The sequence below is a fragment of the Dreissena polymorpha genome, chromosome 11 (assembly GCF_020536995.1).
Source record: "Dreissena polymorpha isolate Duluth1 chromosome 11, UMN_Dpol_1.0, whole genome shotgun sequence".
In the NCBI taxonomy this organism is placed as follows: domain Eukaryota; kingdom Metazoa; phylum Mollusca; class Bivalvia; order Myida; family Dreissenidae; genus Dreissena; species Dreissena polymorpha.
In genome coordinates, this window is record NC_068365.1 from 72,722,459 (window position 1) to 72,744,958 (window position 22,500).

Sequence of the window (22,500 nt, forward strand, 5' to 3'; positions counted from 1 at the left end):
CAAAAGATGCCGTGCTTCACTGTGCGCATGAACATCCAAACGAAAAGGTTGAACCCGGTGAAAGCCTGCAGAGTCCCGGCAGAGCCCCGGTATACCGTCACTACGCCGGCACTCACCGGGGTTATACAGGCATCAGACCCCGGCAGAGCTGCGGCAACGCCCCGGTTTAACCGGGGACAACCGGGGCTCCGCCGGGAAAGTATTCAAATGTTTAATACCTCCGGGATGAACCGGGAGTTACCGGGAAGGACCGGCAATAACCGGCTTGGCACTGGAAACAACCGGGACTGCATCGGGAACAACCAGGACGGTGCCGTCAGAGCACCGGTTTACTTATGTAACGTAGCTATAAAGGGACTCTGCCGGCATTCACCGGGGCGATGCCGTAGCTCTGCCGGGGTGGTTTTGGGCCCCGTTGGAGCTAAGGTGCCGTCCCGGTTGTTCCCGGTACAGTCCCGGTTGTTCCAGGTGCCACGCAGGTCGTTGCCGGTCCTACCCGGTGACTCCCGGTTCATCCCGGAGGTATTAAACATTTTAATACTTTCCCGGTGGAGCACCGGTTGTCCCCGGTCGTACACGGTTTATCCCGGTGGAGCACCGGTTCATCCCGGTAGGGCCCCGGTTCATCCCGGTAGATGCCTGATCACGCACTGGGGCTCCGCCGGCATCATAGTGAGACTGGGCCTTAACCGCATTGTAACATGAAGTAAATTAACCGGCCGTCATGTACGCAGTTAACAATAACCTGTGACAGAAACCCACTGCCACAACTTTACAACAATATATTGATTATGCAATTGCGGATTTGTGCGATTGGGGTCCTACTTTCCACACCTTACGGCTGTTACAGGTGTGGATTTTACAGGTACAATCATGTATACGAACATGAAATTCACCTCAAAATTAGTTGACGATTACCGATTTTCAAGAAAATCGCTTTGATATATACAATGTAAAAATCAAAATCCGTATGAGATAAATAATGATCGAAGTTGGAACATGGGATTTACTTTGACATAAGCAGAGTTTCGTGATAAGCGAGTTGGGAATAACGAGAATCGAATGTCATTTGATAAAGAGTACCGTATGCTGAAAACCTATCGTTGGTCTCTATCAAAATGAATGTATAAGGGATTGTCAAAAGGTGAAGATGCGTCATTTTTATTGAGACCGACGACATTAGGTTCTCGACTCTCAACTGTCATCTTATATATGGATTTTCGATTTTAATCGTTTCCTTTGGCCTAGTCGTGAATGTAATTATATCATAATAATGTGCATAACCATGTCGACTGTGCGCTTCGGATCATGTTGTGCCGTTGTTACTACCTCTGTCTCAAAGGAAACATCCAGCCACTCCATGACTCTGTATTAATTTTTTTCTTCTTTATTTTGCCTTTGAGAGATAACCAATACGTCTTCTGTGAGAAACGCATGCACGCTAAAGCGTTGTCGTAGCGAGGCATATACGTATGCTGTCAGAGACATGATCATGCCTTATAATAATATGTAGCCTTTATTTCTGATAACTGGGTCACCCTACACATTTCTAAACACCCCAGTGGCTTAACAATACATAGATCAATATGGAAATTGTAAAATTGTGTCAATTAAACACAGTTGTAAACCTTAATTGCATTTTTTTAAAGTGAAACTTGACTTCGGTTTGATAAATCAGCGGTCTATTTCATGTTTAACCGCATAAACCAGACACATCTTGGATTATAATTTGATGTAACAGACCTATGAAATGACATTGTGCTTAAATTCAGAGTTTTGTTATTACAAAATCATAATCTTACATGTTTTAAACACAATTTTCGACTTATCCGTTCTCGATGTCATGTGTATTTAAACAATGTTTTCGTAGTAAAACATATACTCGACGTCGTAGCGAAACGGACTACGCTTTGACCTCGTCAGCCCCCAGTGGTAGCCATTTCATACGATACACAGATCTGCAAACAGAAAACACAGTTTGTGTAGCCATCTTTTATCGATTAAAAAATCCCAATTTGACCAGACTCCTTTTCCCAAAATAGCTGGAAAAAAACCTGGGCTTGTTCTATAACTGTATGTGAAATTGATAGCAGAACATCACTTTACTTCACAGAAACAAAGAGGCCCAACTATTTTAAGCCACCAGATTGATTTATGGCACCTGTAATATGGAAAACACCAAATTCTGCCAACTTGGCGACACTTTCATGACTTGTTGGTATGGCCATTTGCAAATGTAAAGCCACTTGAGTGACCTACTTATTTTGTGCAGACACCACCAAATTGAATCAACTTTATTAATGCAATTTTAAAGAAAAACCTCAAAATGGCTTATTAAATTTAGGTTGAAGGACAAAGGACACCCGGACAATTGGCACCTTGTAGATATGTCAACCAGGACAATTGCCACCCGATTAAGGGCTATGAAAAATGTAATGCTGTTTGCAAATAAAGGCATTTTATGTTATTTGACTATGCTGCGGAAACCAATCATGTAGTTGTTGTCACACAACCTTTGCACACCCTTGTGTGCTGGTGAATCCATTTTTCTCTCATGAAATAATTCCACCTTCGTTCTCCTATAAATACTTATTTTCTTTTGCAGTTTGTTGTTTTCGTTACAATCATAAGTTAAGGAAATGCTTTGATTATCATTGAATTCTTTGATATAAATAAATTGTTTACAGGTGGAATCAAACCAATTAGCAGATTAACGTTATCAGTCCACAATAAAAAAATTAGTTTGATAACAAAACAGTTTGTTGACCGAATACAATTAATGATATCTTTTACCAAACCAATTAGCGAATTAGACTTATCAGTCCAGCAAAGAATTGACGGCCTTTATCAATCGCTTCGGAGGAAAATAGCAGCGGACATTACAGAATGCATTACGAAAATTTCTGATCATCAAAATCATTGTTTTAGCTCTAAATCTTTTTTTTTTATTATTTCAATGTTATTATATGGTATTCCTTTAAAAAATATGATTTTAAAGTCTGAACTCATCTGATGATATTTAACATTTTTTACATTTATCAAATTCACTACATAACACAAAAATACAATTTAAAAAATGTGATTGAAATCAAAACAAGCACCTTAGCAATGCACTGGAGAATTATGAGCTCAGCTTGCTAAAGAATTTGTGAATTCGTTGTTAAAAAATTCTGATTTATAACTGTTTTTGGAGTTTGAAAATAATAATACAAAAAGTTAGACTTGCTTTTGAACAGACTGTGTACTCCAATATCTGACAGGACTTTTTTCTTGTTTAGGGACAAGTCATAGCCTTCCATATTAGATAAATTATATACCTACAAAACTAACATGCAGGGAGATTTTGTCCAATGTCACTTGCAACCTATGTCAAATTAAATAATTTTACTTAAATTTTCCTGGGAGGAAGTGGCCGGGCTAAAGAAGGAACAACAGCCCTGACAGATTAAACCTTACCTTGTCCACGCGATCCATGACCTTATTCAGCTCTTCTTTTGTCTCATCGGCCACACGCTGTGCCATGGAACGAACATTCTTGTCAATGATGGCCTTTGCTGGGGCATCCCCTCGGTCAATGATCGAGATACTTCCTACGTAGTTCATTGTAAACTACTGTAAGTAACACGCACTGAAACAAATTACATACATTCAGTTATTTTTTGAAAATTTGAATATCACTAGTAAATATTGAGATAGACGAAATTGTGATCAAACTTTAACCTAAAGTTGTTCATAACAGCAATAGCTTTTTTCTGCTTAATTTCTAGTAACCCTTCTTATCAGACTTACGGGTCTTGATAATTGAGCTAACATGATGACCCCGAAAACACAATAAACAAGCAAATTCGTTGAATTGATATCCCCCGCCAATATGCTTCTGGACACAAAAGTGCTATATTTGACACTCAAAAAAGCATTTTTTCAAGATACAATTTAGGGCCGTAACTCTGTTATTAACAATGTACAACAGGGTTGTCATTATGGTTGTAAACAAAGGATTATTTTGGAATAGTAACCGATTGGGCCGGGGGTCAAGGGGGAAGCATAGGCCCCCTTGTAGGTCCAGGGCAAGGCCCTGGTAGTGGGGTCAGGGAGGCGAAGCCCACCGACCGAAAACGAATTCTATACATTTTAGGGACAAAATACTGCTATTCTCAGAGCATAAAAAAGTTAAAATGGGGTCTAAAAGGAATAGAAAATTTTAAGATTTTCACATTTTAAGTATTCTGTACAATGTAAAAACATATTATATTGATAGATCTTTGCATGTTCCAATTCTATCCATTACCCGATAATCAAGCATTATTACGATTTCTTTTTTTTCAAAACCAAATTACGGCCAATATTGACGATGAATGTCGTCCGCCATTTAACGCAAATGCATATACAAATTGAATTGTGGGATTGGGGAATTCCCATTGTACATGCGTGAATCACGTGACGCGATTTGAGAGCATTGAGAACCGTTTATATTTAGTAATTACAACAAATCAACGACTCAAATTAAACTGTTACATGTACCTCCTTTCAGAAAATTTTGAGAAAGTGAAAGTTAATTTCTGAGAATAAAAACGCGTCTTTCTTTAAATTGTACCGAGTACTTGTCATTCCGGATCGTGATATAACTTGTCAGTTCATTCATGCGTGTAGACCTATATGTATGCATAGTTTGGCAATCTCAAAACACGTTATTTACCTATTTATTATATTATTTATGTGTAATGACCATTTGTATAACAAACTGCATTATTTAATTGAAGTATTTTCAAATGCGTATAATTAAATGTGTTATCCAAAATCATTTTCAGATTTAATTATTCGCGGAAAATTAAGAAAATTCTAGCAACAGAGACACATTTCTCGTGTTTTTCATGTACAGATGAAAATCATGCCAAAATTAGACTTCATGTATAACATCACGTCATTTTTCCTCGGGGAAAACGTTGACCTTAATATTTAGATGCTGAATAACAACTTCGTAGCGCAGAGGTCGCTAATATCTTTTATTTTGGCTGAAAAGAGCATTTTTTAATATGAGGAAACTTTTCCTCTAACTAAAAAAAACTAGTTAATTACGTTCTACAGTGCTACATTCGTTGAGATACGGTCAGTAATAATCTGTTAAATGTACAGCTATTTGATACAGTTTCACATGGGGTCGGCGTGTATTCGGCTGCCTGAGCGCTGATTGGTTGACGTGCTTACCAAGAAGTATTTGATTGACAGCTGGAAAAATCAATATTGGCCACTCGCTGAGAAATTCATTGAAAACAGTAGCTCTTAGGCGGAGTTAACGGACTGACTGAATGACCGGGCGTCGCTCTACTATACTACGGTTATTATGCGTGATAAAAACTTCCGATCGCAATTTTAAAGATTCGGGAAAAACAACCGATTTTTTGGCGATTTTAACCGATGAATTCGATCGGCAATCGGTTAATAATGACAACCCTGACAGTACAATGCCATTTGGTGTGCATCATCCTCTTATCTATATATATACTCATACCAAGTTTCAATTAAATCCGCAAAAGCACTTCCAAGATATGGCTCTGGACACAAAAGTGCTGGACAGACGGACGGATGGACAACGCAAAACAATATCCCTCCGCCTATGGCAGGGGATAATGAATACAGTGATATAAGAATCAGTTATTCTACATCAAAAAGAGGTTGTAAGTAATTCCTTCTTTTCTTCTCAAATCGTGTGCTTTCAGTTTCAGTGTCTCCTTTTTTTAATTAGGAAAAATAATAAAGTAACTTTTTTATGAAAAAATGTCATGTTAGTAATCTTTTATTTTATTTCAGCATTAATAAAAAAATCCTTCCCAATTTGAATGAATCTATATGAAAAAGATTATTTAGATAATTTCCTCTTTCATTCTCAGATTTCTTACTTTCAGCTTTGTTAGACAACGTCATGTTATTAACATTAAATGTAATTTTAGCTTAGTATAAGTATATATGATAGATCAATTTATCCATGTTATTTAAGATTTCAGCCAAAAACATTTAATAGAAAAAGCTAAAAACAAAGGAAAGAAAAGTAATAGAAATAAAATCATGACCGGTAATTTAAAATGTTGAATTGAGGTAGTGAAGAATTGTCCAAACAGTTTTTTTAGAAAACAGAGATGATTTAGGTGGGGGCCAGGGGGCTAAAGCTGGCTGGCTAGATACGATTTAAACAAAAAAATGAGCCCCTTACAGTTTCAATCCACTTGTGTATTTCCTGTCATATGCCCCTAATTAAGCCATAAACAGCTGTCCATTTGTGTGATTAGCCCCCAGGCTAGTGTACAGACCATCTGATCTTTGCCAGCTAAACTGCCCGCACCCTCCCCGGTTGAGCCCCCCCCCCCTCTAAAAAAATTCTGGATACGCCTCTGGAAAAAGGTATTTTTCAAACCATAAAAGTAAAGTGCTTGGTGTATGTAATAACCAGCCATCTGGTTAGCTAATTTAGTAGAGCGCAATCCTAGTGTTAACCTACCCGAGGCACACTTTTCCAAGCTAAACTTTTAAGTTTAATGGTGTCATTAACATTTAAAAGATGAAGTGCACTTATATCTCAATGAAAAACAGCTGCCTTGTCTGTACAGCTTTTACTACTGGACAGAGAAACATGCTGGTGTTCAACAACAAGAAGAACTGGTTTTTGCCACGTACTTAGTGAAGTTTACCTCAGGAAAATACTGTTATGGAGATTTCAAGCTTTTATTCTCTATACCCAACAATATAATGTTGGGTAACTTTTGCTTTTCACTCTAACTTATGTTCCTGAGGCGCCCCTTTTCCCTGCCTATAATACTCGAAAGAGCGATTGGCAGTATACAGAGATAGATAAAATACTGTGTCTTAACTGGGCTTGAGCTAGTGGGAGGAGCACAGTGTCTGTAAGAGCTTTGTTGGTAGAGCGCTGAGCAAGTGTTCTCACAGTCATGGGTTTGAGAAACTCGTACACTTTTCCTTCAAGATAAACACTTAATTTGATGACAACCGAACTTAAGCATGATTGATGGTTAGCTGGCCAGTAGGCTCACATGGTCGGAAACTCAATATGATGGCGAGAGGTCAAAGGTTTAATTCAAGTGTTTCACCCGTCCAATGATACTTACAACCATCAAGTGTTTCACAGCTACATCAATTAAAATATTGAATTTCAAAATACAATTTGCAAATCGGAATTTGATTGTTCACAAAACATTGCTACATCATAAAGACCAGTTAATAATTATTGGCTACCCAATCTGGCTAATTTAGTAGAGAACAATACTAGTGTTTACCTTCCAGACAGACCTTTCCAAGCTAAACTTTAAAGTTTAATGGTGTCATTAACATTTAAAAGTGCAGTGACTTGTATCTTGACGAAAACCAGTTGCCCTGTTGGTACAGATTTTACTTCCAGACAGAGAAACATGCTGGTGTTCAACAAAAAGAACTGGTTTTTGCCACATACTGGGTGACCGTGAAGTTTACCTCGGGAAAATACTGTTATGGTGTAAAATACAGTGTCTAAACTGGGCTTCAGCACAGTGTCAGTAAGAACATGCTAGCTGTGTTGGTAGAGCACTGAGCAGGTGTTCTCACAGTCATGGATTTGCGCAACTGGTACACTTTTCCTTAAAGATAAACACCAAAGTTTTGTAGTGCCAGTGACCTGCCCAGGAATCACACATGTTGGGTGATAGGGATCTGTCGAAAAATCAGCGATTAGCTGGATTGGCTCGCGGATGATTACATGCTTTTCTTGCACTGGCTGCGGATGTGGATGGATGTGTTGCCCTGAGGTTAGTTCTACCAGGAGGATAAGTGTGGACCTGTGACACGGAGCCTGTGACAGTGAGCCTGTGCTTAAAGGGGCCTTTTCACAGATTTTGGCATTTTTTAACTTATTCATTAAATGCTTTATATCGATAAATGTAAACATTGGATCGTAAAAGCTCCAGTAAAAAATCAAGAATAAAATTAAAAAAAAGGAAAAGAACATTGCCCGGACCAGGTTTCGAACCAGTGACCCCTGGAGTCCTGCCAGAGTCCTGAAGTAAAAACGCTTTAGCCTACTGAGCTATTCCGCCGATTACACAAACGTGATATATTTTATACCTTATATAAGCAATCTTCGTAGTTTCACAAAATTTAACGACAAAAACAGAACTCTCCAAATTATTCAATCGTTTCGCGTTGCAACGCTTTATAATTTTTAGGTTTTAAAATCGTCAAAAGATGCATATAATGGCTATATTAGACCATGGTAAATGTTCAGTATTACTGTTTCCTCACAAATATCACAACTTAAACGAAAATTTGCGAATCTGAAACAACTTTTTTAAATTTTGTCAATTAACTAAAGCGTGAAAAGATCCCTTTAAGGTAGTATACGTGTATTGAATTGTATTTGCCCCCAGGCCCCAATTATCATCATTGTCCTTAACGAGATACATTTTATGGTTATATGCAATCAACCCACGCAAAGCTAACCGGAGGAGGAATACTTAAGTTTATTACAACCAAACTTAAAGGGGCCTTTTCACAGATTTCGGCATGCATTGAATTTTGTCATTAAATGTTTAATATTGATAAATGTAAACATTGGACCAAAAAGCTCCAGTAAAAAAAAACAAGAATAAAATTGAAAAAAAGAAGAAAAAAGTAACCCTCAACTGGGCTGGAATCACTGACCCCTGGAGTCTTGGAGAAAAAGACTACCTCTTAGACCACTGGGCCATCTGTGCTCTAATCATGAAAGATGTATTTAATATTTTATATAAGCAATCCTAGTAGTTTCACAAAATATAACGACAACAACAGAACTCTCCAAATTATTCAATCGTTTCACGTTGCAACGCTTTATTATTTTCAGGTTTTAAATCGTCAAAAGATGCATATAATGGATATTTAAAAGCATTGTTAATTTTCAGTATTACTGTTTCCTCACAAATATCATAACTGAAACGAAAATTTGCGAAACTTTTTTTTATAATTTTGTCAATTTACCTAAACGTGAATCCCCATAATTTAAGCGTGATTGATGGTTACTGGCCAGTAAGCTTACATGGTCGAGAGGTCAAAGGTTTAATTAAATTGTTTCACTAATCCGACGATGCTTACAACTATCAACTGTTTGACAGCTGCGTCAATTAAAATATTGAATTTCAAAATACAATTTTCAAATCGGAATTTGATTGTTTACAGAACATTGCTACATCACAAAAGACCAGTCAATAATTATTGGCTACCCAATCTGGATAACAAATAGAAGTCAAGTTCTATGAAAACAATGAGGTGTCATAATGCAGAAACCAACCTTGGTCAATATTTACTCAATGTTTACGTATGAATTACTAAAATCAATGGTGGTCGCCATTTTGTATAGAGCGCGCACCTGATTGGAGCATGTGACAAGTTGCCCAACGACAAGGACGCCACGGTATAGTATAAGAAAACATCGCTTAGACGATCGACTACGGTTTGTTCACACACACACACATCAGGGTTTCAAGAAAGCATATGCTTAAGATATATGCATATAAAAAGTACAAAATAATAATTATATAGAGTTTTTTTCAGTGAGTTATATAAATTAATACAAGCAGATATTTTATTGAATTCTGATTATTTGTTAAAGTTATAAGAAAGAGAGATGCGTTCAATATTTTTTTTTCATTAAGATTCTATTAATCAGTTAACAAAGTACGAATCGCCTACCAAAGAAAACTGAACATTAATTAAGTCATTTGTCAATTAATTCTGGGCTGAATGTACAATTCAACTTGCATTGCTTTGTTATTAAGAAGTATTGACATTAATTTAATTAAGCTCGAATGGTCATTGTCGACTCGGGTACTACTTAAATGTACCCCGGGTACTCTTAAGTACACTTAAATGAACCCCGGATACGTAAAATATAATATCACGTACCCGGCCAATATAGACTGTACCCGACTTTTATTCCCGCCATAAATACGATGTCGTAATTATAAAACGCGCTACGGAATACGAAACGCAATTCTCTTTAAAAAAAACTTCCTCAACATGCTTTTTGAGTATGAGTTTCGATAATATAGAGCTATTTTACAGAATATTGACATAGATATGAACATAATTAAAAAATATTAAAAGCCGAAAACGACCAATTTAGCATTGGAATTATCGGGTACTTGTTAGAATATTTACCGTACCCGGGGTACATTTTAGTGTACTTAAGAGTACCCGGGGTACATTTAAGTCGTCCCCGAGCCGACAATGACCAATCGAGCATTAATCAAGCGATAGTCAATAAATAATCTCAAAATGTTGGAAGTTCGAAACATCGGAATATACCGGTAGCCGTTTTCAGTTTAAACTGTCACTAAATTGCAGAGCGGATACCATTAATATGTTTATCGAAATCGAGAAATTGTGAACGAAAGCGTTGTGAAGGAATCATTTCGACGTTTTAGTAAAAGAACAAAAATAACTCAACGCTTTCGAAAAGAGCGTATCTGTGGTCTAGTAGTATCCACAGGTGGTTAGCGTGTGGCTTTGATATTAATTAGTGAAAACATCATTTTGAATGATAAATAATCATATTATAACGAAAAATCTACTTTTCTGAAAAAAAGTCACTATAATATATATATATATATATATATATATATATATAGTTATATATATATATATATATATATATATATATATATATATATATATATATATATATAGTTATATAAGTAAAATGTAATAATCCAGATTGTGAATATTATATAATAAAAGTAAAAACACGTGTCTGGGATTTTAAATATATATTGATTTAGCCAACGCGTTTCGCATAGCTCATCAGGCTATGATGAGCTATGATGAGCTATGCGAAACGCGTTGGCTAAATCAATATATATTTAAAATCCCAGACACGTGTTTTTACTTTTATTATATATATATATATATATATATATATATATATATATATATATATATATATATATATATATATATATATATATATATATATATATATATAACAAGGTATCAAACTCAAAATCACCCGAAAACAGGGTGCATCGCTTGAACAGCCATAACTTCAATCAATTGTGCAGCGATTTTCACAAACTCGTTCTTATTCAACGCAGAAATGATTTTCCTTTCTGGAAATTTATATATGTTGTTATATTTCTACGAATGCTGGGTCAAATTTTAAGAAAGAACACGATACACAACTCTTGTGACCTCCTTGACAGCGATCAGACAGGATTCATGAATGAAATCTTAAGTTGTAAAGACACACCTTAGCATTGGACCAATTAAATCACTGGTGTGTTTAAAATGTCAGTTAGTTAAAATGTATGTCAACAAAGGTTTCAAACGGCGCTGGACAGTTAGTTTAGATGCATAATGCAACGGCAAGCACGGTAAGAATGTTTTTTTTCATACGTTTAATGGAATTATGGCATCGAGGTCCGTGAACTTTGCAGGGAAAATGCCCTTTACTCCGTGAAGATTTCAGTCTTCAATCCTGTCTGATTGATGTTAAGTTGACCCAGCATTTGTAAAAATATTGCAAGACATGTACATTTCCAGAAAGGCAATTCATTCCTGCGTTGAATAAGACCAAGATCGTGAAACTCGCTGCAAAATTGATAAAGAAATGGCTGTTCAAAGCGATGCACCCTAGCTGCTTTCGGGTGATTTCGAGTTGGATACCTTGTTATATATATATATATTTGATAGTGATTTTTTTTCTTCAGAAAAGTTGATTGTTTGTTATAATATGATTATTTATCATTCAAAATGATGTTTTCACTAATTAATATCATAGCCACACGCTTACCACCTGTGGTGGTATCAGTGGTACACAAAGTCAGGAGTTCAACCCCAACTCCCTCAACCTTATATAACTTACTGGTATTACGAACGAGACGTTGAGGTGTGCAGTGTAGTAGGCGCTTCCCAATGGGCACTATTTAGACCCATGGTCGTCTAGTTTCTCGCGTCCCATTAAACAAACTAACAAGAAGCCCGGTGCAATCGATCAAAAATATACCACCTTCACAAAAGTCGGCGACACGCGCATTGGGACTACTTATAACGCTTATACGAAACTATACGACAGTATGGTCATATACGATAGGGCTGTAAGATATGGGGCGACGATAATGACAAAATAGTACTATTTCACTATAAACACCGGTTTTCCAGAGGTAATTACGTTTCTATCCCGCTATTGGATAATATACGCCTAACGCGGGCATAAAGGACGATATGGGCTGGCATCCGCGTATGCCCGGCAATAGAGGTGAGTCAGTGCACACTGGTTCCATTTAAACTGATTTGGCGTCAGACGTATGCACTCGAAGGTATCTATTCAGTAGACGTTCAAGCGATGGTAACACACAAAGAACTTGTGTTGTCGAATATGTATGAAAAAATCATCGACATAAAGATAGTTCATGGGCACTTCAACTGTATCAGAACTATTTGAGTTTTAAGAGGGGCTGATTCAACGGAACAGATCAAGACCATGCTATTCAATAAACTAAGAACATGCGCAGTTATTAAAGAACACTTAAACATGTTCATCGTTATCTTTTTATGACGATTAGAGTGTTCTTTCCAAATTTCCTTTTGGTGAAGCTCCACTGAAAATAGACTCGGGGCGTTATCAGGGAATTGTTCTTGTAATGAATGTCAGTTCAATCAACAAAATTCGGTTTATAGTACATTAAATGATAGATTGCTATTTCATTTAATATCTCTTGTTCGTTTTTCTGTTTTTTTTATAGCAAAGAGAGTAAAATAGTGACAATGAATCTTATATAATTGTGTATAAAAATGTCCAGTGTCGTATAGTAGCTGATAGTAACATGAAATATCATCCCTATACTGTTGCTGGTGTTTCATTATTCCTAATAACACAAGAAGACGTTTCTATTTCATTGCAGTTTAATTAGGAAATATTTGGTAGATTGCCAGAAAAGCAGAACTGAAAATTGATTAAGCACTGTAACATGAAAAAATATGTATTTCGTACACCCATCTAGTTTTATTATCAAGCAAACATCGTGTAATTTTAGAATCCATATCATCGCCATGCGTAAACAAGAAAAGGTTGCGCAAATGTAAATTATTCTTACTGTTTTAATATTTCAGAGTCCGTATGTCCTAGCTACTCTAACGCTTTAGGGGCTATGTTAGAAAGGGTTACTATATTCACCAAAATCAATTTATTATATATTATGCCGAAAAACCTGTGAGTTACCAAACGTAATCGGTATATAAGTATACAATCTATCAAGCTTTAGATATCATGCAAGAAAGGTACCGAACCGTTTTCACTACCACATAAAATTAGATTAACAATTCACACTGTCAGAAAAACCTACTGAGTTAATCCTTTCGCAGTTCATAATCAATTGAGATTTATTACGGATTGGACAAAAACCGTGTTAAACCTAAAATTGCTTTGCATTGACCTCAACGACACACGGTTTAAGTTTTGTGTATATTGTTTGTTTATTCTTATAAAATACTTACAATACCTAATCTACTGATAATTTTTTTTTACTACACGTTGACTATAGTTTGTATCATTTTCCCATTTCAACCATCACAGTCTTGCTAATGCGCTGAAATAGTGTTTACATGAAGTAATTACTTGAAGTTATCTTGACTGAAAATCTAAATGAACTTAAACGATGATTATGTGAGATTTCAGGGCAACAACAAACGTTAGGTTACATCCTTTTTTTCGATTTCATTTAGTATGTGTTCAAACTGTCTATTTAATTACATGTACTTACAAAACCTATTATTTCGACAGACATATATTATAATAAAGCTAAATAATATAAACATTAACATCCAGTTTGTCAATTCAATGCAACAGATTTTTTAACGTTGTTCAAATATTTGTTAAATATTTGTCGTGAATCCACGTTTTATTATAGTTTGTTTTTAGTCTTGGGCGTCAGACAAAACAATAATCCTTAATAATATCTGGTAGGATTAATCTATAACTTTGACAATTTACGGTCCTTACACTATTTGTGGGCACAACTCAACATGGCTCATTGACCGAAAGAACGTGTTTGAGCGCGGTAAAGTTGAACTAGTGCGTTTGCTTGACTATTATAATATGTTGTTTGCATCTTCTTCACCCTTTTCATTCATTTAGTCATATCATTGGTCTAAGAAATAGACCATTAGTAGATAAATAAACTTAAACTATGATATAAGTGAATATGAATTACTTGCATATTTTTATATTTTTTTCCGACAAATGTCACCATGAACAAAAACAACATCGGTACATTTAAGCTGCCGACTGTTGTAAAGACATTTAAATTTCGAGGACAATGCTATCAGATAAATGAGATAAACAGACTCGACAGTTAATGGTTTAACAGACCAATACATGATCACATCATATACTAGTAATTTCTACTGTCTCTTGCCAACGGCAGAATATAGTGGGCCCGAGGGATCTGGTTCTGGATTCCAAAAGCTCCAAGACTGTGATATTTCATTAATTCCTGGTCCGGTAAATGACTGATTAAAGGTTAAAGGGAACGTTGAAGGGTCGCGGTATTGGGCGGCGATTTGGTTGGCTTTTGACGGATCTGAAATAATATTATGAAATAAGCGCATGACCATCGCATTTGTATCATAACATCTACAATCCAAACATAAAAAATGTTTTATTTCGAATATTCTTTTAAATAAGTAGATGTGATTCTCGTTCCGATCTCGGTAGACAAATAATGTTTTACGATCAAAATTTAAGCCAGGTACGGACTTTTTTCATAAAGTATCAATGCTATTGCATTCAAACTTGGTACACTTACTTACTGTCATGAGGGGACTGGGCAGGCAAAGTTAGATAATTCTGGCTTGCATTTTGACAGAATTATGTGCCCTTTTTATACTTAGCAAATTGAAAATTTTGGTTAAGTTTTGTGTTTAGGTCCATTTTATTCCTTAAGTATCAAAGCTATTGCTTTCATACTTTCAACACTTACTAACTATCATAAGGGAACTGTGCAGGCAAAGTCATGTTACTCTGACTGGCATTTTGACAGAATTATGTGCCCTTTTTATACTTAGAAAATTGAAAATTTGGTTAAGTTTTGTGTTTAGGTCCACTTTTTTCCTAAAGTATCAAAGCCATTGTCTTAATACTTGCAACACTTACTAACTATCGTAAGGGGACTATGCAGGCAAAGTTATGTAAATCTGACTGGCATTTTGACGGAATTATGTGCCCTTTTTATACTTAGAAAATTGAACATTTGGTTAAGTTTTGTGTTTAGGTCCACTTTTTTCGTAAAGTATCAAAGCCATTGCTTTCATACTTGCAACACTTACTAACTATCGTAAGGGCACTGTGCATGCAAAGTTATGTAACTCTGACTGGCATTTTGACGGAATTATGGGCCCTTTATACTTGAAAATTTGTTTAAGTTTTGTGTTTTGGTCCACTTTACCCCTAAAGTATCATAGATATTACTTTCATACTTGGAACACTCGCAAACTATCATAAGGGGACAGTAAAGGACAAGTTGCATAACTCTGGTTGTCATTTTTACGGAATTATGGCCCTTTTTTGACTAAGCAACTTTGAATATATGATCACATTTTGTGTTTAGATCCACTTTACTTCTAAAGTATCATGGCTATCGCTTTTAAACTTAAAATACTTTCATGCTATCATGAGGGTACTGTACCTGGCAAGTTGAATTTTACCCTGACCTTTGAATGACCTTGACTCTCAAGGTCAAATTATTAAATTTTGCTAAAATTGCCATAACTTCTTTATTTAGGATTAGATTCGATTGATACTTTGACAAAACAACTCTTACCTGACATACCGCAATTGACTCCGACCAAACCATCCCCTACGCCCACCGAATCCCCCTCAATCCCCCCATTATTATTTTTTAATTAAAGATCATCTTATAAATGACCACCACACCCTCACACTATACCCCCCACCCCCACCCCAAAAAAATAATTTTTATGTCCCCCGGTAGGGTGGCATATAGCAGTTGAACTGTCCGTCAGTGTCAACCAGTCTGTCTGTCCGTCCGAAAAAAACTTTTAACATTGGCCATAACTTTTTCACTTTTTAAGATAGAAACTTGATATTTGACATGCATGTGTATCTCATGGAGCTGCACATTTTGAGTGGTGAAAGGTCAAGGTCATCCTTCAAGGTCAAATGTCAAATTTATGGTGTCTGTCCGTCCGAAAACTTTAACATTGGCCATTACTTTTTCAATATTGAAGATAGCAACTTGATATTTGGCATGCGTGTGTATCTCATGGAGCTGAACATTTTGAGTGGTGAAAGGTGAAGGTCATCCTTCAAGGTCAAATGTCAAATATATTGCGTCTGTCCGTCCGGAAACTTTAACATTGGCCATAACTTTTTTTAAAATTGAAGATAGCAACTTGATATTTGGCATGCATGTGTATCTCATGAAGCTGCACATTTTGAGTGGTGGAAGTTCAAGGTCAAGGTCATTCTTCAAGGTCAAAAAATAAAAATTAAATTCAAAGCGGCGTTCTCATGAAGCTGCACATTTTGAGTGGTGGAAGTTAAAGGTCATCATTCAAGGTCAAGGTCATCCTTCAAGGTCAAAGGTCAAAAACAAATTAAAAATTTCAAAGCGGCATTATCATTAAGCTGCACATTTTGAGTGGTGGAAGTTCAAGGTCAAGGTCATCATTCAAGGTAAAGGTCATCCTTCAAGGTCAAAGGTCAAAAATATTAAAAGCGGCCTTCTTATAAAGCTGCACATTTTGAGTGGTGGAAGTTCAAGGTCAAGGTCATCCTTCAAGGTCAAAGGTAAAAAAAAATAATTTTAAAAGCGGCGCAATAGGGGGGGCATTGTGTTTCTGACAAATAAATAATTTTTTTTTGCATTTTTTTGCAATTTTGGAAGATAATGTAATAAATGACCACACCCCACACTAAACACCCCTCTCCGATCCACCCCTCCCTCCTTTGTGATTGAAATTGAGATAGGTCCCTACACCTTTAAAAAAAAATAGATGAGCGGTCTGCACCCGCAAGGCGATGCTCTTGTTTAATTTTATAATCACTATCAATGTTATCAACACATGTCACAGCTTTTTTCGAGAGGCTCAGTCAATACTATCCCTATATTTATCTTGTAGGTATCTTTACAAACGTTACATTTCAATGCACTGTGTGGTGCAAATTTTATTTGTATTATTTTCAAATTCATGATTTTAAATAAGCACACAGGCAATACAATTTTAGTCATTTTTTATATTTTTTACCACTATCAGTTTGATCAACATAATTATGTCGTGGCTGTTTTCAAAAGGCTCAGTCAATACAAGCCATATATCTATCATGTCGGTATCTTTACAAGCGTTACATTTCATTCTCTCTTTCTCTCTTCGCCTGTGGTCCCATCTGGGAAGCCAACCAGCTTCCTCCAGGCGTCTCGGTTCTGGGCGAGTCTCTCAAGCTGCCCCCATGTTTTGCCCATCTGCTTAGCATCTGCATCCAGGTCACGGCGCCAGGTGTTTCTAGGCCGCCCTCTCTTCCTTTTCCCTTGGGGGTTCCATGTGAGGGATTGCCTTGTCGTATTGGATGCAGGCTTGCGAAGGGTGTGACCTATCCATCTCCAACGTCTCTGAAGGATGTCTTCTTCAGCTGGCTGCTGGTTTGTTCTTCTCCATAATTCTTCGTTGGAGATCTTGTCTGGCTAGCGGATCTTGAGGATCTTCCTGAGGCAGGTTTTGATGAAGACCTGTAATTTCTTTATGGTGATGACAGTGGTTCCCCAGGTCTCTGCTCCATAGAGGAGTAGTGGCTTCACGATGGGATTGAAGAGCCTAATCTTGGTGGTGATGCCAATTACGCTGGATCCCCAGATGTTCTTCAGCTGATAGAAGGCTGCTCGTGTTTTACCGATGCGGGTTCTGACATTTGCATCCGTTCCTCCCTGGTTGTCCAGAATGCTGCCGAGACAGGTGAAGCTGTCCACCCCCTCAAGCGCCTTTCCTTGGACTGTGATCTGTGTGTTGTGTGATGCGTTGGTCCTGAACACCTTGCTCTTCCCTTTGTTTATGGTGAGGCTCAGTCTAGCTGAGTTGTTCGCTACCATGTTTGTCTTTTCCTGCATCTGTTGTTGGGTGTGGGAGAGAAGCGCCAAATCATCGGCAAAGTCGAGGTCTTCCAACTGTTCCCAGAGTGTCCACTGAATTCCATTCCGCTTCTGCTCCGTTGTTGTCTTCATTACCCAGTCTATGGCCAGCAGGAACAGGAAAGATGAGAGCAAACAGCCTTGCCTCACACCAGTTCTCACTTCAAAGGCATCCGTGAGCTGTCTGCAGTGAACAATTTTGCAGGTCATTCCCTCATAAGACTTCCTGATGATGTTGGTGATCTTTTCTGGCACTCCGTAGTGTCTCAGAAGTCTCCAGAGGGACTCCCGGTCAACGCTGTCGAACGCCTTTTCATAGTCAATAAAGTTGACATACAACGGCGAATTCCACTCCAGGGATTGTTCCAGAATGATGCGCAGGGTTGCGATCTGATCCTTGCACGATCTCTCCTTCCGGAAGCCTGCTTGTTGGTCACAGAGATGCAGGTCTACTGCGTCTTTCATTCGGTTCAGTAGTATGCGATTAAACACCTTTCCTGGGATGGACAACAGCGTGATTCCTCGGTAGTTGGAGCAGGAACTGAGGTCGCCTTTCTTGGGAAGCTTGATGAGGTAACCCTCTTTCCACTCTGTTGGGATTTCTTCTTCTTCCCATATCTTGCTGAAGAGCGGGTGTAGTAGGTCAACACTGGTCTCCACGTCAGCCTTAAGCGCTTCGGCCGGTATGCTGTCAGGTCCTGCAGATTTGCCGTTCTTCAATTGTTTGATGGCGCTGCTGATCTCTTCCTTTGTGGGAGTGCAGCATTTGATTGGCAGATCGCTTGTAGCTGGCAGAATCTCCGGTGGGTTGATAGGGGCTGGGAGTAGCTCCTGGAAGTGCTCAATCCATCTCTTCTTCTGCCCTTCATCATCTGGTATTACTCCTCCATTTTTGTTAATTACTGGCCTCTCTGGCGTGGCAAATTTTCCTGCTAATCGCTTGGTGATGAAGTTCAGACTTTTAGTTCTGTTCTGATAGGCTGCCTCTTCCGCCTCTGTTGCAAGCGTTTCTAGGTAGTTCCTCTTGTCTTCTCTGATAATTCGCTTGACGCTCCTATTTGCTTCGGTGTACTCTTCTTGTGCTTTCACTTTTGCGGCTCGTGTTCTGCTGTTGTTTACACTTGCCTTCTTTTCTCGTCTTTCCTCAACTTTTTGAAGCGTCTTTGCTGACATCCACTCCTTGTGGGTGTAAGACTTGGGGCTCAGTACTTCTTGGCATGTTGAAGTCACTGCTTCTTTCACGTTCTGCCACTTCTGCTCTATCGTCCCTTCTTCAAGCAGCTCCTCTAGGACCTGGAACTTGTTGGAGAGAGTGAATTCAATGCATTGTGTGGTGCAAATTTAAATTACATTATTTGCAAATTTATAATTTTGTATAAGCTCAAAAACAATACAATTTTGAGTCATTTTTTAACCACTATCAATTTGATCAACATATGTCGCAGCATTTTTCGAAAGGCTCAGTCAATACTAGCCCTATATTAATCATGTTGGTATCTTAATAAACGTTACATTTCAATCCATTGTGTGCTGCAAATTTAATTTGCATGTATTGCACAGGCATTTTTTATTAGCTCTAAGATGATACAATTTTAGTACTAAGAAAAGACAAATGAAGAGACAAACAAACCTGTGAATAATTGTGTACGGTTCAATTAACATATTTATCTTTTGCTCTAAGAGCTGTCATTTTGCCTTAATTTATATACTTATATTGCCATACTTCTGTTTTAAATTCATATTGTTTTATATTTTCAGTGCGCTCAAAAGAAGCAAAAGAGGTATCTTGCTCTGAAGACGGAATGTTTGACCCCGCAAAGGAAAATGTCATGATGCCAGCGAAACTTGCGCTACCAATCCAGGTAATTTCCACATTTAAAACTGATAATACTTGCAAAACATTGTGGACCTTAAATAGTGCTGACATATATGGGTGATCACAGCTGTGCCAAGGATACTGAAACTGATTCAATACCGAAATTTGATTCCTGTCTTTTCCTGAGATGTACCTTGACCATCCCAGCACTAAGATGATACTAAATTCATGTCTACTAGATAAAGCAGTGGCGACAACAAACTTCACAAACCTTCAGGCTTGCCGAAGACCGAAGACAAAGCAAAATTCAATCAGAATCAGTTTTATATATCCAATTGATTAAATTAAACTGTTCAATTTGTTTTACAAATGAACACATTCCAGCAATGAATATCTCTACCTAACTCAAAAGTGACTTTTTGATCTTTGATCATGTTAATTAAAAAAAGTGTTCCCAGAACTCATTATAAATTTTCCAAACTTGTTTAAACAAGATAATTTGGTATTTAATTTTAATAAGCTTTTTGTGTATTGCTGTAAGCTTTGAATACATCTACTGCATCACCATGTCAGGAGGAACCTCAGTCTTTTGTTGTTGAAATAATAAAATAGGAAATTGGTAGTCTTATAATTAAGTTCTTTTTCACATTGCAAATAGTTACTTGTGCAAAATATTGTTAAAAATGTGACTTTTTTTTTACATGCTATTGAGTTTTTAAAATATTTTCTTTAACTGAATGCTCATTACACTTAGGAATATGAATGTATTGTTACACAACTCTTAAAATTAAATAAAACCAAGTTTACCTATCATGCATGTACTAATGTGTATGTTTCAATGATTTACTGATTTATATTGAAATATAAAAGATAAACAAAGTTTCTGAATTGCCTTGCCTTCAAATTCTGGCTGCTGTTTTTTTTTAATAATTAAACACGAAATCATAAAGAATTTTAGTCCAGCAGAATAATATAATGGCATGCGAACCTTCATTGTCTCTGATGATAAAGAACAATTATACATTTTAAGTTGTAAGCAATTGACAGGCGTTGATAATGCCGATATTTTTCACACTGCAGTGACACGTTTTTAATCAATAAAAAGACCGGTCTTAGTTAAATGCACATACGTGTGATATACAATGGCAATTGAAACCCTGGGAAACAAATGATATTCTTACTCGTCAACGCATACGGTAATTGGGTTCCGTGTAGCATACTGCGTGCTTATTATTTATTTACAAGACAACAAGGCAAAATTGAACGAATATGTATTTGTTTATTAAACAACAAAAGACAACAACAGTCGAATATTGCGAAACAGCTAACACCATAAATGAGCGAAATCGCTCGCAATCGATATCACTTAGACGCATGGCTGATACTGAAATGAGATATCGCGAGGTTGCTAATCCTTTTGTTTGTATAGGTCCCTGCACGATTTAATTAAATATGCACACATACAAAATCTAATTCTTCGTGTTTGCAGATTTCAGAAAGTGGCACTATATATTATTGGCCGCAGATCATCGAACTGCATCTTAGCAAGAAAACATTATGCATGATGTTAAAAGCTCAATTACCTAGTTTCTATTTATATTCAAATGTTATCCTTTTATTTTATATTAATCATTATTGTTCTGTGCTAAAAATCAACAATTGTTACTCGGTATGAGTTTCGCTATATAGACAATCCCAGAAATCGATACCTCCCGGATTACCCGCCCCTGAATACTCTCGCGCGCCTCCAAAACGGTACTGAAGAAATAAACATGGACCTATATATGTATGTATAGGTCCCTACGCAAAACAAGGAAGCGAAACGGGTTTATCAAATATATTTGAGGATTTAAAGAGTTTCTGTTATCGATCTGACAACCAGATAATAGTTCGTGTTTTTTAATTAATATAAAATACGTAATTAGTAGAAATAAGGTTCATCTGCATTCGTTTAAGAGTAATAACACACAGCATGGACATGGGCCTATTTGTTTAGGTCCCTGGCATGAATAAGGTCTTGATTGTCATTTAACATGTTATTTAAAGGTGACGCGTGATATCTTATCTAAATTTCGGTATCAACACATGTGCAGACATGTGATGTCACGCGCAAACCCATAAACGCTTTTAATCCACACTTGGAACATCGCCTCCCATTGAGCGAATTCGTTCGCGCCTTTATCGCTGATGTTTTTTTTCAAGAGATGTATGTTGCTGTCATTTATAATCCGTAATTAAAGAAAAATAAATCACTTATTTTGTGCGTGTTTTTATTTTTTAAGCGTAAATTTAGACCGTTTTACGAGCATTTAAAAAAGACATACGTTTAGGAAATCTAGAGAACACAATGGGAACTATTTAAGTTTATTTAAGGCTCATTATTTTTCATGTTGAACATTCCAATCGTGAATTAAGGTGTCATTGAAAAAATTTAATAATATTTCAGGCGACATGTAAAACGTTATTTAAATAATAATATAAGAAAGTTGTAGACAAAAGCTGATATGTCCTTTTCAATAAAAAAGTATG

At 36.9% G+C, this 22,500-nt stretch overlaps 1 protein-coding gene across 1 annotated transcript in view; it reads right to left on the bottom strand.

Annotated features, from left to right (window-relative positions):
- The window catches only part of LOC127850894 (myosin-11-like), a 160,915-nt gene extending 151,529 nt beyond the window's left edge, over positions 1–9,386 (bottom strand). The window contains exons 1-3 of the mRNA XM_052384285.1: positions 9,308–9,386; positions 7,480–7,622; positions 3,457–3,628 (exon numbers count right to left, since the gene is read on the bottom strand). Coding sequence (XP_052240245.1) covers positions 3,457–3,603 — 147 coding nt within the window. The 5' untranslated portion in view covers positions 3,604–3,628; positions 7,480–7,622; positions 9,308–9,386. The remainder of the gene's footprint in view (positions 1–3,456; positions 3,629–7,479; positions 7,623–9,307) is intronic.
- Between the last annotated feature and the right edge of the window lie 13,114 nt (positions 9,387–22,500).